Below are 16716 nucleotides of genomic sequence, written 5' to 3'. Positions count from 1 at the left end.
ATTTTAAATTATAGGCTACTCGATATGTCCTGAAAATTATGTCTAGATATCTTGAAAATTGAATGAAATTTCTTCAAATAATTGAAATAAATCTGTATAATAAGGTATGCAATACCGCGCAAAAGCCGTAGGATGTTAAATTAAATGTTTAGATCTTTATGGTGCTAAAAAGCTGTCTGTCAGCAGTTCAAAATCTCTCCTAAAGACACACCAGCATTTACAGCCATGCAACCATCCAATACACCCCCTGTATTTTTCTTATTCGGCCACTAGCACAACTCTTATGGATAATCAATATCTTATTATGTTATTTAACAAATTAAGGTAATTAATTGAGCTAATAGAGAAACGTCAGTGGCTGAGGTGCCCTTAAGGAGAGGTCTACGAACCAAATCAGCGGTCTACTAGCCATCCATAAAGCGGACAGTAACCTTCTGGAAAAAATAAACAAGATTTTTTTTTTCTTCCTGAGGAAATGTATGGTTACTACCCTGATAAAGAGTTTTAAACATTTTCTGTGACTGCCTAAGACTTTTGCACAGCCCTGCATATCCCTTACAAAATGGCTACCCTTGGTTCACAGGTAACATCTACCATTTACCTTCTTGCAGGAAGCCCTTGATTCCAGTCTGCAGAGATGTCAGTCTTCAGCACATACCTGCCTGACGGTCGGAGCCGTTTCCCACTGCTAAGAGGGTCAACTTTCATGTCATCAAAATTACCCAGGAGACCACATCCATATTCTCCTTGTCTCCTTCGACGCGCTTAATATTCATAAGAAAAGGACGACGGCCACCTGAACTGCTATATTTAACGATAAAAGTGAGACGAACACCTACTTCAGAGACGTTAGGAGAATATTTATCAGAACGACAGAAATCAGCTTCTGCCGTGTTACGGACATGAAACAAGCCTCAAGTACCATTCATGTAGTTTGTACGGCACACTAGATATTGTTGGCAAAATTTTACTGTGTGGAACAGTGGGGGGGGGGGGGGGGGAATTACAGGATGTCTCTTACTGTATTGATATCTGTGACACTGGTTACTGCTTGAACAAGATCTGTTTTCTCTCTAAACAGCTCTGTCTCACTTCAGCTTCTAACTTTATTACATATATTATATATAAAACACTTGTTACAACAAGTTGGTTTTCAGGTTGGAACCCCTCAAAGTTGCAGGCTGTCAAGCAGAAAGCTTGATATTTCTTCCCAAGATAACGTGGGGCCTTTTCTGCACAAATGGGAAGGCATTCACAACAGAAAAAGTAGAAAACATTTCTTAAAAACAAGGCTTCTTTTTTTTCCCACAGCCATACCTGCATGGCTGTTCTGAGCCACTGCAGCCCCTCTCTCCCTAATCTGATAAGCGGAGAACAATGCGAGTCGCAGGTCAGCAAGCTGCTCCGCCTCCAGCCCCCAGCCCAGGAGGGGGAAACACTTCAGACAAGAGCAGCACGTCTCACTTTAGGTCAGCGACACTCATCTAAAATCCTCAAGGAAGATTCCAGCAACGGTGAAGAAGAACGAAGAAGAACTGGGACATTGTGAGGTATGATTTAAACATTTATATTTACTTTATATGCATTTTATTCTATTACTCCAATTTTTATATTTTAAGGGATGTTCCTGACTTTAAATAGCTCCTTTGGCCACCTAGTTCAGATACTAAACTTCAATAATTTAATACTTTGCTTAAAGGTTTGTTTGCAGACATGAAAAACAGTAATGGCGATAGATATGAATATAGCTATTCTTGAATAAAAACAGGGAATGTATGTGCATGGTTACATGAAGCACTAGTTACATTAATCAGTCCTAGGTTAATCAAACCCCCCCCCCACTTGGTTTTTCATACAGTGTTCCCAGTACCGGGATGAGCATTTGACACCCCTATGGCTCAGAGTGCCCCCCCACCCCTCACACGAAGGCAGGCCAAAGGAAGCCATATAAAGGCAGGAACAGCAGCTCTATATACAGACAGACTGCGACGTGATCGACAACACTGTTTGCAGAAGCCGTCTTGGGCATCAGAGACAGAAGATGGGGAAACCAGACTGGCCATCGGCGGGTGCCGGCGGACCACCTCTTTCTGTTTAATCTCCACATTATTAACAGTCAACACATCCCTTTTTACTACTTATGTGACACATCTGAATGGATCCCAGCCAATCCGGTGTGAAAAGGAAATTGGCCAATCACATTTCTACAGTCCTCTGGGAGGGGCGCGAGGATCCTGAAGAGCTGAAGCTGACCCCCCCCGTTACCACATCCTGAAACCATTCTCCACCAGTGTGACCGGTGCGGGCTGGTCCTGGGGGAGGACCATGCCCAACACACTGGCACTGAATCCGCAGGATTACCCCCCCCCTCCCCAAACACCTGTGACAGACTGTTAAAATTTATTCTGCAGATTTTAAGGACAAAACTGAAAAATTTTAAAAAGCATATTAAATAATGTGACATAAAAAAGTAACTCTACCACAGACATACACCCCCCCCCCCATCCCTGTAAAGTCCTCGCCAGAGTCCATGCAGTACCAAAACACCGAAACATGTAAGGAGTCGTCGTCCCGCTAGCAGGCGCTAGCTGCTTATACTCGCTAGGAAGCTGCACAAAGACACAGGGAAGCCGCTATAACGTTTGGTTTGCTCTTCGCATAATAAGGTAGCTATTAGGTTAGGAACAGAGAAATCGGGCAGAGAACCCCCTCCCCCCACACGCAACCACACACACATTAGCACTCCCCAGTCAGTTTGGTGTTCTGGTCCCGCTTGGGGGGTGCCGGGGGAGGCCCGCGCCGAAGTGTTGCATAGCCTGAGATGTTTCCGGAAGCGTAGCCGCCCTTGCGCTTGTGCTCGTGTAAGAGCTCCGGGGGTGGGGGGGGCAGCGCCATGTCGTCCATGGTGGCCACCGGCTCCAGCTTGGTGGAGATGCGGGCCGAGGTGAGCGAGCCGTGCCGGGTGACGGACTTACGCTTAAGGGTCCGGTTCAGGTCCTCCAAGAAGTTAGGCTGGAGGGACAGAGTGCCTTTGGGCGACGTGGGGGGCAACGGGGAAGCGAGATGCGGCGGGTGCCCTTGCTGCCCCGGAGGCGAGACGAGCTGCGGCTCGGGGGTGGGAGTGCTGCGCCGGGCCAGCGTTGGGGGGGGCGTCTTCTTCTTCATGGAACTCTGACTCCAGGTGGTGGGGACTGGGGCAGAGGGCACCTGGGGCTGAGGGTTAACCACAGCCACTCGAGGGGCACCGCTGGGAGTGTCTGCGACGGGGGGCGGAGGGGGGAAGAGTTCCGAGTCGGGCGGGGGAGGGGGGAAGTAGTCAAAGTCCTGAGGGGGAGAGGGGAACTCACCGCTGGGCTCGGCGTGTTGCCCCACCTGGCCTTGCAGGGCGGGGGGCAGGTTCGCTAGGTTGAGTTTGCCCGGTTTGGGCAGTGCTATGGGGGCCGAGTAGGTCTCCTTGGAGGGAGACCCCGAGGAGGGGGCTGGCAAGGTGGGCGTGGGCGTCTGGCCAAAGCGACTCACCAGGTTCTCCACCTTCTTGTATTCCTGGTGCTCGAGTGAGCTACTGGACTTGATGCTGGAGTTGCGCTGGGGAGTCGGGGGGGGCTTCCGCCCACCGGAGCCAGCCGAGGAGGCGGAGGGGGACTTCTTTAAGGAGGGCAGTGGAGTGGGGGTGTCCGGCTCGGGCGGGGGCGGGAAGCCGAGGCTGCTCTCCGGGGGGGGAGGCGGGAACTCCGGTGACTGCTGCTGGGTTTGGCCTACTGGCTGCCACTTGGGTTTTGTTTTGATCACTGGGGGGGACAGGGGGGCAGAATATCTAGAACTTTCTAAGGTGCTTGGTACTGGTGGCGACGAGCTTGGAAACTGGTTGGCCATCTGCTTCACCAGGGAGGGGGCAGTTGATATGGGGGTAGACAGGGGCAGCGCCTTGGAGGAGAAGCTGAGCTGCTTAGGCAGTGTGGGTGGGGGCTGGCTGGGTGTGCCCCCCCCGGAGTAGCTCTGCTGCTTCTTCATGGTTGGAGGTGCATTGGGAGGTGAGGTTAGGGGCTGTATTGGGGGGGGAGGAGATACAGGGGATGTTGGGAGGCCCGGTCCAGAGGGCTTGGGAGCAGTATGCGGGGGGAAGCCACCATAAAACAGTTTGGACGGTGCGAGGGGCGGAACCACTGGCTGCTGAGGAGGCTCTGGAGGTGGCGTTAGAGCAGGAGGCGGCGGAGGAGGAGACTCCTCCTGGCAGAGAGGGGGGTGGGAAATCTTGGGGCAGGATGGCAAATCGTTGGGCCAGAACATCCTGGTGGCCATTGCTGCAGAGCGGTTGGTACATGGGATGGGCTGGAGGGGGGGAAGGGAAGATGCCCCCGCTCTCCATGGCGACGGCGGAGGGCGGCTGCTGGGATTGGCTAAGCACTGGGGGCGTGAACTGAGGGGAGGGGCTGGGAGGCCCCAGCTTCAGCACGGCCATGGCAGAACCAGGGGTGGGCATGGTGAGAGGCGGCGGGGGCGGGGGAGGTGGTGGGACGTTGGCTGCGTTGACGCCGTGCAGCACAGGCTTGATGGACTGCGGGGGCGGCGCTGGCGGCTGCTGGATGAGGGAGGGCAGGCGGTACTGCGCCGCTGCGGCCGCAGCGTGGGAGATGCCCTGCATCCGCGAGATGGTGCTGTATTTGGTGAACGGGGCCAGGGCTGCTTGGTGGGCGGAGGCAGGCAGCGGTGGGGCGGGGGGAGGGGGTGGAGAGGGTGTGGTCGCCTGGGGGTACATGGCCGGGTAGCTGCTGCGACTCTGTGGGGGCGGTTGGGTCACCGGGGGCATCTGCGGCAGCGGAGGAGGATAGGGGCCCCTGCAGGAATCCACCCTCACCTGCAAAGACGTCAGAACGTCGAGATGTTCACGGTCAGAGTACGACTTCTACCGGAGCCCAAACACGGCCCCGGAGAGAGAGCCTGATGCGGGTCATACATGTATGTGCGTGTTATGACTATGATAATATACTTCTGATTTTTAATTTTATTTCCAAAAGCTGAATGACCAAACTGGATATTCCAAAGTTTAGCTAAATAATTAATTACTGTAATTACTTTACAGGCAAAAACACCTCAGGAGTGTCACGTGTGGAATTCAGCTGCAATTAATTACTTTGCTGATACTGCTGTCCCAGGAAAATAGCGATTCACTATCCACCTGATTGACTGGATGCCTAATGATCTGGAGCGGGGGGGGGGGAGACCATGGAAGGTTAAAGATTTAAGCCCCCGTGGATCAGGTTAGGTCTCCCCAGCGTTACCCAGGGTGCAGCATCCCATGGGGAAGCAGAATCTGGCCTGACTGTTTGGCACGGGGGGGGGGGGGGGGGGTGACTGCGCAGGTGACAAAAGACAGGAGGAAGCTGCCACTCAGTCATCCTGCTAATGAGACTCGACCTTTGACCCCTGGGTTGACAAGCAGAGATGGAAGACATGGGAACGGCTATGGGATGGAGAATCACCACTTTTTACCCACAAAGGGCACAAGCTTCGCGAAAAGTGGGACAGCTAAAATAAATTCTAGTCACTCACAGGAATCCCTAAAATCTACCAACAGGAAGTGAAATACAAAGGGGAGAGACTGACATGGCAGGCCTGCAATGACAGACATGGGTGAGGGGGGTCAGTAGCCAATGAGAGGCTGAGAACTGGAGGGGGGCGGGGCCCACCTTGACGGTGTCCTCAGCCTGCCGTGCCTCTCTTCCAGGCCTCAGAGAAGATGGAGCTGACCACGCTCTGGGAGCGGACGTGGCCCGAGGTCACAGTGTCGGACACGCCGCTGTCCGACTGGGTCGAGTGGTTGGAGTGCGACTCTGTTAAAGGATCAGACACACATGGCGTTTGTGGAGGTGTGTCCCCAAGACCAGGACGATAAATGGCACCGGGGGGACAGTTGGACCCCGTCCCACCTGGAAGGCTGGACGAGCTGGAACCAGACTTCATGCTGGAGCCTGACAGCGAGGGCCCAGTCGTAGGTCGCCTCCGTCCGCTTCATGGCCTCCTGGTAGTTAAGGTACAGCTGCTTCCCATACTGAGGAGAAGAGAAGCGATGGGGGGGGGGGCGGGGGGGGGCATGGTGAGACCAAGCTGAGGAGATTCCGACCTCCCCCCGCCCCGGCCACCCCCCCCACCAACAACACACTCAGGAATTCTCAGCTTGAAGTCTCAGGTTTAACTGCCAAGCGAAGATTTAAAATATCATCAAGGTACAAGGGGCTGCTTCTCATTAAAGTCGTTAAAAACACTGAGAGATCTCGCCCCGTTTAGTAAGTGGCGTCTGGGTGGTTCAGTCGCTTAGAAGCGTTTATGGAGACCTTGGCGATGCGGATCCCATTCACCCACTGGTGCAGCGTCCGGAACGTCGTCACAGCACAGGTACTTGATGTACTGGGACTTTTTCTGGATCTGCGGATGCTGCAGGGAGACACGCCGGCATTAAGCTTCTCCACGGCGGCATCAGTTACGTTTAAAGAGCTTCCATAAATACGAAGGAATTGCAAAACACTTGTGATCCACTAGAGGCAGCATATGGCCAGAAATGCTGATCGGTGTTGCTCCCTCTCATGCATGGAAATCGACAGGTTGATGACAGTAACAGAAGTTACTCCAGAAACTAGATCCTCACTGAAAACCCATCCAGTGCCAAACACAATACGGATACAACTTCTGTCGAGGGAACAAAAAACACATTAGAGACAAAACGTTACCTAAACACTATCAGTGAGGAACTGTTTTTATGCAGATATTCCATCCTGTGGTCCTTCCAGACAGGAGTCTGTTTACGTTGGACCTGACTGCACTGCTGTGACAGGTGGGCACTGTACAGTGTGTTCAGCTAGCGGTCGGCGAGGTCGCCTCTCCCAAACAGCCCGCGTTCAGAAGAAAACTCCATCCCCATTGCTGTACTTGGCTTAATCTTATCTGGGAGGGGGGGGGCGACTCTTTGTGCACAGCAGTAGGAGTGGTGGGGGCTGAACGTGAAGGTCAGGCTCTTCTGTATCATGCCTGTTATGATCAGCCAGGCACGACATGCACTTATAGAACAGAGGATGTCACTGCAGCTAAATGCAAATATTTAACACATCCGTCAGAATTCTGGCTTCCGGCATGCACATGTGTGTGTGTGTGTGTGTGTGTGTGTGTGTGTGTGTGTGTGTGTGTGGGGATTATGTTTATATTACATTGTGGGGACCATTTTTCAGGTCCCCACAAAGATCTGTGAATGCAATAAGAAGAACTAAAAAAAAAAAGTCTCGTATTTAGTTTGATTACTTTTGGTTAGGGTTAGGTTTAGGTTTAGGGTTAGGGCTGGGTTGGGGTTATGATCATTAGATTAGAGTTTTCCCCATAGAAATGAATGGAGAGTCTCCACAAAGTTATAATTACAAACCTGTGTGTGTGTGTGTGTGTGTGTGTGTGTGTGTGTGTGGAGGGGGGAGGCGTGCTGTGCCTGGCTAGCATACCATGCAGGGTGTCCCTCGCCTGCCCTGTGTCCTACCCCGTCTGGGAGAGGCTCCAGGCCTCCTGTAACCATGCAGCTGGGAGATGGACGACCTTCCAGAAGCAGGAGTGGTATGTTTATGTACACACTGGAGCCGCTGGTGCAGGGTGGGTCAGCAGGCCCCCTGACGCCCCCCCACCCCCCAGGCTGGGGAGATGACAGATCCTCAACCGCTGTCAGCTTTATCCCAACACCCCCCCCCCCCCCCCCCCCCCCCGTCTCCCTCCAGATTAAAAAAAAAAAAGTCCAGGAACCAAAACAATACGAAACTGTAAACCTTCTTCCTCTCGCTCTTACCATCTGTTTTTACAGTTTAATTTTGGAAAAACTGCATCAGGAACATTTACTACTGGATGGGTAAATGGCTTCCTCCTCCAGTAATAGCAGCAGCTCATGTTTTTTCCCCCAGAATGCTTTGCGCTCTCTCCATGGTATACATTATCAAAGACTCAGTCAAGAAACTACTCCTGGAGAAGATGCTCTGTACTAACTACTAAAAACAGAAGAAAACAATCCTTTCTTTAAACCTTTCACATTTTAGCACTGAAAGCTCCGCATCTACCAACCACAGATGGATGGAAGTAGAGTGTGTCACTGGTTTGCAGCAGAGAAGCCTGTGTTCCACATCCCAGCATTGTCAGGCTGGTCTCTGCTCTTAATAAACTCAAGACAGATGCTGGCGGTCCTCAGACACCAGGGACGGCCTGACAAATATTTCTATAGCGAACAACATGCAGAAATATGTCTGCAGTTTAGTCCAAGTTCCATCAACCAAGTTTCCCCAAAAGGAACATTAATTTGGAGTCAGGCTTTGGCTGCGGCCTGCCGCACATTCCTCCAGTGTAGGGCTAGCGGTACCACAGTGACGCACAGGGAAACGCTGCAGCCCCCCGTCTTACCTTGAGGGCCATGCAGTAGTCAGTGGGGGCCTTGTACTTGCTGCGGTAATCCTTCCCGTAGTAAATGTTCACATGATCCAGCTGCAGGAAACACGCCAGGTCCCTGGAGGCCTGACAAGGTGTGGAGAGGTGACACGCATCAGTGCTGCATGCATGCAGAGCCTGAGAGAGCAGCGAATGCAGGGCCCGAACGTGCAGTGAATGCGGGGCCCGAGCGCGCAGTGAATGCGGGGCCCGAGCGCGCAGTGAATGCGGGGCCTGAGCGCGCAGTGGATGCGGGGCCTGAGCGTGCAGTGAAAGTGGGGCCCTAGCGTGCAGTGAATAGAAGAATAAAGCAGGCCCATTAACAAAGACACTCTCCCCTCAGTCTGACACAGCAAGCTCTGCAGCGCGGCTGGTCCAGAGAGCCAATGAGTAACGCAACAACAGATGCGGTGAACCAGAAGCTAATCCGTATCAGCGACAGAAAACCACGCGCAAAACCCCCATGGTGGGGGACATCAGGGCCAGTAGGTTGCTCAACTCCCCCAGGCATGCAGAGATGGTGCAATAGTTTGTACACAGAGATCCTTCTTTTGATGGAAAACTATTAAAAATGACATGATCGCCCCAACCCCCATCCTGCACAGATCGGAGTGATACCCCCCCAGAAAAAGAAATATTTAAGCCCCTCCTGATCCTTAGTTCCTAGCTTGTGGGAGGGGGTGCCTATTTGGTCTAATTTCAGTTATTAGTCCTTGGTTTATTAGAGGTTAAAAACCCCTGGGCTGAACAATGGCCAACATGGTGACAATGTCAAGGCTCACTTGTCCACCAGGTGGAACTAAACTGAATCAGACACAACAGTGACAGGAAGTGTGTCATAGCAGAACCGATGAAGCGTATGTTGCCGGGCGCTCAGAGTCCGCGGACTTCAGCCTACGCAGTGCTTGGCTGCACTGAGCATCCATGTGTCAGTGTGCAGGCACCCTCAAGAGTCCGGCGTCCATTTTGTCACACAACTTAGCTAAAGTGCTTGGGGTTCTTGGACACGTTGAGATTAAGCAGTAACATCATAGGTACAAAAACCCTGAGGGAACACACCACCTTCTCTTTACAAGTTGCCTGCTTCCTCAACCCATAGGCTAGCTGCTTGGGTTACCCCGAGCGTTTATGTAATGTTGATGGCATTCCTTGCTAAGTTACTGTGTTATGTGTACCTTGCCAAGAGAGGTGGGAAACCTCTCGTGATGGTTTTGTGACGCTGTGAGCCTCCTGTACTGTGACAGCTTCTTTTGTGCTCTATGGCGCCCCATACTGGTCGGCACACAGAAGTGCAGGGTGTGAACCACCTTTGGACGAGGTCTTGGACACATCCTGCACCCCAGCATTACATCACCGCTGTCCAATGTGTCATCTGTCATCACGGGGACACTGAGAAGGTAACCATCTGGGCCGAGAGCTTACATCCCGGGAGGCGGAGCCAGAGGCGGACGGGCCCGGATCCACAGAGTCCCGTATCATTACATCTATAAACAGGAAATTCCAGAGTGGGGGATTCATTTGCTGGCTGGTTCCCTAGCGAACGTGCTGCCCTACTGTCCAGTAACCCCAGGTCAGTCTGGGGTGTGGGGGCACATCTGTGCTGAGGGGGTCTCGAGAGACTCGAACCCCATTAGCATCCAGAAATGCAGAGAGAGAAAGAGAGAGAGAGAGAAAGAGAGAGAGAGAGCAGCAAGCAGTGATACTCTAACTGTGTGACTCAGGATGCGCTCATGCACAGATAAAGCATGTATCTCTTGTGTGTCACTGTATACACGTGTGTGTGTGTTCATATGCCTGATGGGCCTCACCTTGGCTTTGCCCTTCGGCACAAAGTAGATTCCAGAGGCACGTAGCAGGAAGTACCGCTTCTTCCAGGACTTCTTCCCATCCTCTTTGAGCCAGAGCACCCCCTCCATTTCTGGAACTGACACAGAGTTGCCCCCGAAGCACTCCTACAGGGCGGACACAGGCGGAGAATCACCCACAGCCCGGCAGCTCGCTCCCCTCCAAGCTCCCCCTCAAGCTCCCCTTCGCCGCCGTCGCTCTCATACCTCCAGCAGCGCCTCCTTGTTCCTGTCCGCCATCTCACAGGTCTCTTTCCTCCCCAGCAGGTAGTTCTATGAGAGAGGAGGCATCGAAGACAGTGAGTCTCGGACTACAGGCTCCGAGTCGCTCGTCTCGCCGATGCAGCCAATCGGAGAGCTTCTCGTCCCACAGATCATGCTGAATGTGTCAGACGGGAACAAAAGGAGCGAAGGGGGCACGGGACACCACACCATTGGTGTGAGGCCGGAAGATGACGCACTGGAAGGTCCAGCAGCCGGCCCCCTCTTCTCCCTCCTCCCGGCGGCCTCACCTGAGGGTTCTTGAAGAGAGCGTACTTTTCGATGCGCTCGATGAACATCAGCTTATTCATGCTGTCCCGGGTCCAGTTCAGCAGGTTCTCCACCAGATTCTCGTGGTCCTCGAAGATCCGCTCTGAGGGAGAGGCAAGAACCGTTTGGTTTGCGGCAAGGATATTCGCGGCAAGGCTCGTGGGGATTTTAGCGCCAGCAACTAGAGGAGGCAGTAACAAGACATCTGATTGGTTGGTCCTACTTCCTCTAGCTGCTTGGACCCACCTCCTCTACAATCTGATTGGACATCTATCCAAACCAATCATTTTTCGTTCTGCTCTCAGAAACCTTTTTGTGCAAGTAAAACTCCTATGAGCCACGGCATGTCTATAGTAAAATGCTGCTCCTCAGTGCCCCCCACCATGCAAAGTAGCTTGTTCAACGCAATTCTAAACAGGTTCTGGGGGTGTGGCTTTCTTCAGTCATGTGACCAGGGTCAAACCTGCTGATTAGTTCCACCTGATCCTCTTTCCCCGAAACATTTACAAATTAGTTTGTTGTTTTTTCCACCCCCCAATGATTCAACCAAAAGGCCACAGAAGGGCTGCTGTCGGCCCCCCTGTAATTTTCTTTTCAGGTTCTGCTGTTTCCTCTCGGTCTCTTTGATGTATGTAGTCTGTCCCATCCCTACGGAGCCGCCATTAACCCCAGTAAACACCCCACTTCTATCCAAATAAAGCTCCTGCCCATCTCTGTCATACATGGCTCCATCCCCGACACATGACAGCCTCACAAGCCGACTGCTTTAATTGGGAAAAAAGCTCCTTTGCTTATATAAACAAAGGGACCAGCCACTGAGCTACTGAAACCCTGCCCCCCCCCCCCCCCCAAATTCCTGGCTGGCAGTTTTACTGCAGGACCAAACTACTCTGACCTTGGTGTTTGGTCCCCTCGTAACCTGGGTCAGCTCCACAGCCGCCTCGACACGGACTTAGGGGATTTGGGGCGGGGCAAACCCCCCCCCCCCACTGCTGCCACATTTCCACCCCGCCTTGGAATTCAGCCCCCCTCCTCCATCATTGTGGTGGGTGCTGTGTGGATGACTGCTAATTACAACACTAGTAAAGCTATTTTATAACACGTAGGCAAGGGGGGGGGACACACAAAGATTAAAAATATAACGTAATAACAGTGCAGTAGGACACACAAGGCACAGCGGAGCGGTTACTGGGAGGTCAGCAGCACACAGGACCACAGAGCACTAAACGGTCTGGCCACGGTGCACCCTGGCATCAAAAAAACTGTAGCATGTGATACCAACTTCCAATGGTGTGTCTCTGCCTCCAGGGGGCGCTGTGTTAATGACGGCCAAATCTCTTCAGCAGCAAGGGGGAAAATGTGAGCACACCTGAATGATTACAGTATAGAATGATCTGAATGATTACAGTATAGCTGCTCGCGAACGTCTTCATTGGGCTCATCGGCACCATCATTATCCTTCTGGGTACTAATCTAGCCCTGGAAAGCCAGCAGTACATAAAACGCACGACGTAGAGAAAGGATTCAAACCAAATGAGATCTGAGGCGGAAGGACCTCCTGTGTGCAGGGGGGCTGCCAAATGAGCGGGGGGGTCAGGGGGACCGGTTTGCACACCCCCGTGTGATGTACTTTGTGTCGAATTACCAACAGACAATGGCACATGGAGGGCGGGATTTACACGATGACACCTCGTATGCGATGAATCTCACAAGCTTAAATCCTAACGGCAGGGACTGTGTGTCCCGTAATCGGACTGCACTTTACTGATAATTCACCCCGAAAACACGACACACTGCAGGGAGCCTTGTTATTTAACAACATTATGCAATCTGTGTGTGCTTTTTAACATCTAATTTGCCAGGATTCTATCATTTTTCTCGTAGTTCAGAATAATAGTGTCACGACAACACAAAATCCGGAACCAGTGTCACACTCCGACCAGGAGGATACTACACCCCAGGACAGTTCTGCAGTGTGGCTGATGGGCGCCCCCATCAGCTGGTGTACACCCCCTTACTGGGGAGCAGCACAAAGCGACCATCTAAGGGTCTCAGTTTCCTCCCACTGACCTGAACGTCATGGCGTCTGTAAGGGCATCCCCAATCCGGAAACCTCCGGAAGGAAATGAAATACACCCCCCCCCACCCCCACCCCACAGCTGAGTGCAAGTAGAATCGTCAGTAATCCTGTTGATAGCCTGTGAAAGGCACTGATGGGGCAGGGGGGGGGTGTCATTCATTTTTAATGCTAATCTGTGCTGGGGTGACCCCCATGGATGGGAGCACTGTTTGCAGATGAATAGCCTAAATAAAAAGGAGGGGGAGAAACAGGGTCTTCACTGTGGTGTGATGAGCTGAGAAACACATAAATGGCCATTCTGTGCAATTCCGGCTCAGCGGGGGTGATTGGGGGGGGGAGTGATTTTTACCACACTCTCTATTACCCCCCCGGTCAGGGAAATGCAATACATTCTTTCACAGTTTCTTATCAGACATGTACAAGTGTTTGACCTGAATCTACCCAGCAATAGGTTATGAAGAGTAACTATCCCAGCCCCTGCAGCCCTGCCATCGTGCCAACAGTTTAATCTGATGAGTCACTGCGTGGTCACTGCGTGTTCCCCGTGCAGTCGCCAGATGGTCAGCTGTTCCACACTCACCCATCTGCAGCTCGCCAATGGTCTCCACCAGCGACCAGTCAGGGCTGTAGCCGCAGTGGGACTTATCCAGCAGGTTGTCCAGAACCTGCCGGACGGTCTGGCGCTCGTCCACCATCATGGTCTTGGAACTCTCGTCTGACATGTGCACCCGGATCACCAGCTGGGGAGTTTGGGGACAAACATGACAGTCACCTCTACTGACAAAAGGTACGCAGAGGCGTGTCTGAACACTCGGAAACTGTTCACTCCAGTGCCAACTACAAAACGGCCCAAATCTCCTGAGAGAACAGTGCCGTCATCCGCTCAGAGAAGATGCTGATATCACACAAGTCTCAGGGTGTCAGAATGTAATCGAAACATCAGTGCCTGGCATCTACTCGCCCACAAAGGTTCCTCTTATACAGTGTCAATAACACACTTAACTATTCAATACACAGAGGACAGCAGAAAGGCTAATAAAGCAACACTGCAGCCTAACACTGCAAGGGTCAGGGCTTCGAATCTCACCCCTGCTTGCATGTTTTATGTGGGTACTCTGCAGTGCAAAAATATGCAGTCAAGTGAACAGCTATCCCAATTTGCCCATTGTGTGTCACTGAGTTCTGCGGCCCGTACTTCCTGGGGAAGTTACCTGCCTGCACTGGATAAGTGGATGGATGGATATAGGGGGGGGGAGGCCCCGGGCCCCCCCACCTGCACTGGATAAATGGATGGATATGGGTGCACAACATCTGCATTTATGTAAACAAAAATATTTTAAAAGGACTTATCTTACTGGGATTTAATTTCACTGACAGAAATGGACTGTCATCTATTATGGATTATAATTCCATAAAAACAGTCACACCTGTGAATATTATGAATATTAACTGCTTAAGCAAATGAGCAGGTGTGTGAACTGGCTAGCTGCAAGCTGACGTGCATGAGGTAATCACACTGAGGTCTGCATCAAACGAGCAACGCGATTGGCTAGATGACTCTCTCACTGTGACTGTATGGTATGCTAGGAAGGGACCATAGTAAGGAGGGAACAGAGGTGGAAGGGAGATCCTGGCACAGGGCATTATCCAGCGTCATCTTTGCTAAGATGGGACACTCGTGCAGTGCGAAAGGCTGCCCTACTAAGTCACAGGGTAGAAATAGCAGGAAGGTGGACCACAACTTGAGATTTTTTCGGTTTCCCACTTGGAAAAGAGGATATGGATAGAAGGTTGAAGCGGTAACGAAGAGGGTCGGGTGGCCTGGGTCACAGCGGTGAGACGGAAGGAGATGACTGTCAACACGGTCTCCCTTAAAGCGTCTTTGCTCTCGGCATTTTCATAAATGTGAAAAGTAAGATGTTTTTTGTTTAAGTTATTACTGAATATGCATTTTTATTTGTCTTCTAAAATTGGTAATTTTCAAATTGGTTAACCTACGCTAGCAAGTTAGCCTCACTACAGAGGGTAGCAGAAATGGGTTAATCTGTTCGTGTTGAACTAGCGTTACAGAGTGAATGCTTTTTAAAGACAGAAGTAAACAGCAAAACTGTAATGACACGTTTATCAGTGCATGCATGTGTATATTCACGTTCATGGATTATAAGCCACAATGCTGGGTAAGGCTGTCACTGTGTGCTCTGCCCTGACAAACCTATGCCCAAATATAGTTTAAGTTCAGAAACATTCGCAAGTACGGTTTGTAACGTTTCACATGATGTCTGGAAGGATCTGTATAAACTCATCTTACACCGAGCCTGTATTCTGCTTGCCACTTATATTTTATTTTAAATATGACCAATAAAGTTACGTCCATGCAACAACATTTTTGTGGTGTTCTTGACTCCTTTCCTTTCTTAAAACATCTAAATTATTAGTGTGTTTCGGTAATGAAAATTGCTTATTACTGATTACATAAAACATATTTTTGTGGAAAAAAACCCCACTGAATATGAAATATTAAGTTTGTTAACCAAATGTGTTTACATCCGCGATACACTCAAAATGGGGCACGTCAGACAGTGCAGACACGTCAACGACAAAGACCGATTTACAAGACACCCGCGCCAAGGGTCCTTAGCGTGATTTCAAGGTCAGCTGGCACGAGGGATTCCTTCCACCCTGTCACTCTTATGTTTCAGCACGAGGCCTGGGACAGAGCGATCATGGCTCCACACTCTTAATCCCTGATGTTTCTCAAATCTGGGACACATACCGTGGAAGGTCTGTGATTACAGCAGGAGAGAGAGCGAGACAGGGTCTCAGGCCGGACGGCCGAGTCATCGGGCCCTGGGGAAGCTCACACTGTCACACTGACCCAGTCGCTCAGAGTGCCTCATACACGCAGATGCTTATCAGACACTTCCATCCAGAGCATTCAAGCAGGTGATCATTTTACAGAAGACAAAGAGGTGATACAAAGGTACAACAGAAGGTCCCTCCTGGGACATCAACCAGCAACAAGTCTCTAACCACAATATTACCTGTCCTATGTGAACTTAAGCGATTCACACTCGATCTCCAAGACCATCCCATGTGCATTTTAGAAACCCTCCTGGTGTCTTGGGTACTTTGTCTACTTCCGTCTTCTAAAACTCAGCTCACGTAGAAGCGCCACTGAATAAAGTAAACAGGCTCAATATGCTAACCCTAACCCCTATTTCCAAACACCCAGCAGCTCACGCAGACACCCCCCGTGCATTGTGGGTAATGACGCCGGTTCCGGTCACTCGCCTGCCCCGTGTGACCCCGTGTGGGCAGGGACACGAGCTGCTCTTACCTTCTTCACCTGCGCCTCCTTGATCTTCTCCAGAGCCACGCGGATTTTCTCGGCCTTCAGCTTGGCAGCCTGTTCCTCCTACAGACACCAGACCATTAGTGAAGCAAGATGCCATGGTTGGATCCCCAGGGACATGCCCCCCCCCCCCGCATCTCTGTCCTCTCCTAGGTGCCCAAACGGATCTCAGCGCCCCCTAGAGGGAATCTGTTTTCGACCGAGTGCCTTGTGGCCCCCCCACCACCTACCTGGCTCCTCCAGCAGGATGTCATGGTGTCTCTGTTATCCCACCAACCCTGCAGGGCCTCCTTATATACAGCCCAATGAAAAAAACACCCCACTCTTTAATAATGGGGGGGGGACCAGTATTTCGATTCTAGCATGTGGTGTCCTTTCAGAGACGCTGCACCCCCGTGGTCCTACTTGGATTCTCCCAATGCTTTCAGGATTCTCCACGCTGGATTAGACCAAATGCCGCTCTGGGT

At 51.5% G+C, this 16716-nt stretch overlaps 1 protein-coding gene across 1 annotated transcript in view; it reads right to left on the bottom strand.

Moving 5' to 3' along the window:
- Nucleotides 1–1551: 1551 nt before the first annotated feature.
- LOC125725183 (ras-associated and pleckstrin homology domains-containing protein 1-like) overlaps nucleotides 1552–16716 on the bottom strand; it is a 55752-nt gene continuing 40587 nt past the window's right edge. Inside the window, 14 exon segments of the mRNA XM_049001892.1 lie at nucleotides 1552–4233; nucleotides 4235–4855; nucleotides 5688–5708; nucleotides 5710–5831; nucleotides 5928–5979; nucleotides 5981–6049; nucleotides 6333–6374; nucleotides 6376–6432; nucleotides 8419–8529; nucleotides 10251–10394; nucleotides 10494–10559; nucleotides 10799–10920; nucleotides 13478–13637; nucleotides 16235–16312. Coding sequence (XP_048857849.1) covers nucleotides 2737–4233; nucleotides 4235–4855; nucleotides 5688–5708; nucleotides 5710–5831; nucleotides 5928–5979; nucleotides 5981–6049; nucleotides 6333–6374; nucleotides 6376–6432; nucleotides 8419–8529; nucleotides 10251–10394; nucleotides 10494–10559; nucleotides 10799–10920; nucleotides 13478–13637; nucleotides 16235–16312 — 3162 coding nt within the window. The 3' untranslated portion in view covers nucleotides 1552–2736.

The sequence above is a fragment of the Brienomyrus brachyistius genome, unplaced genomic scaffold (genome assembly GCF_023856365.1).
Source record: "Brienomyrus brachyistius isolate T26 unplaced genomic scaffold, BBRACH_0.4 scaffold62, whole genome shotgun sequence".
NCBI classification, from domain to species: domain Eukaryota; kingdom Metazoa; phylum Chordata; class Actinopteri; order Osteoglossiformes; family Mormyridae; genus Brienomyrus; species Brienomyrus brachyistius.
Note: the sequence above shows the minus strand (reverse complement) of the source record. Positions and strands in the feature narration are given on the sequence as shown.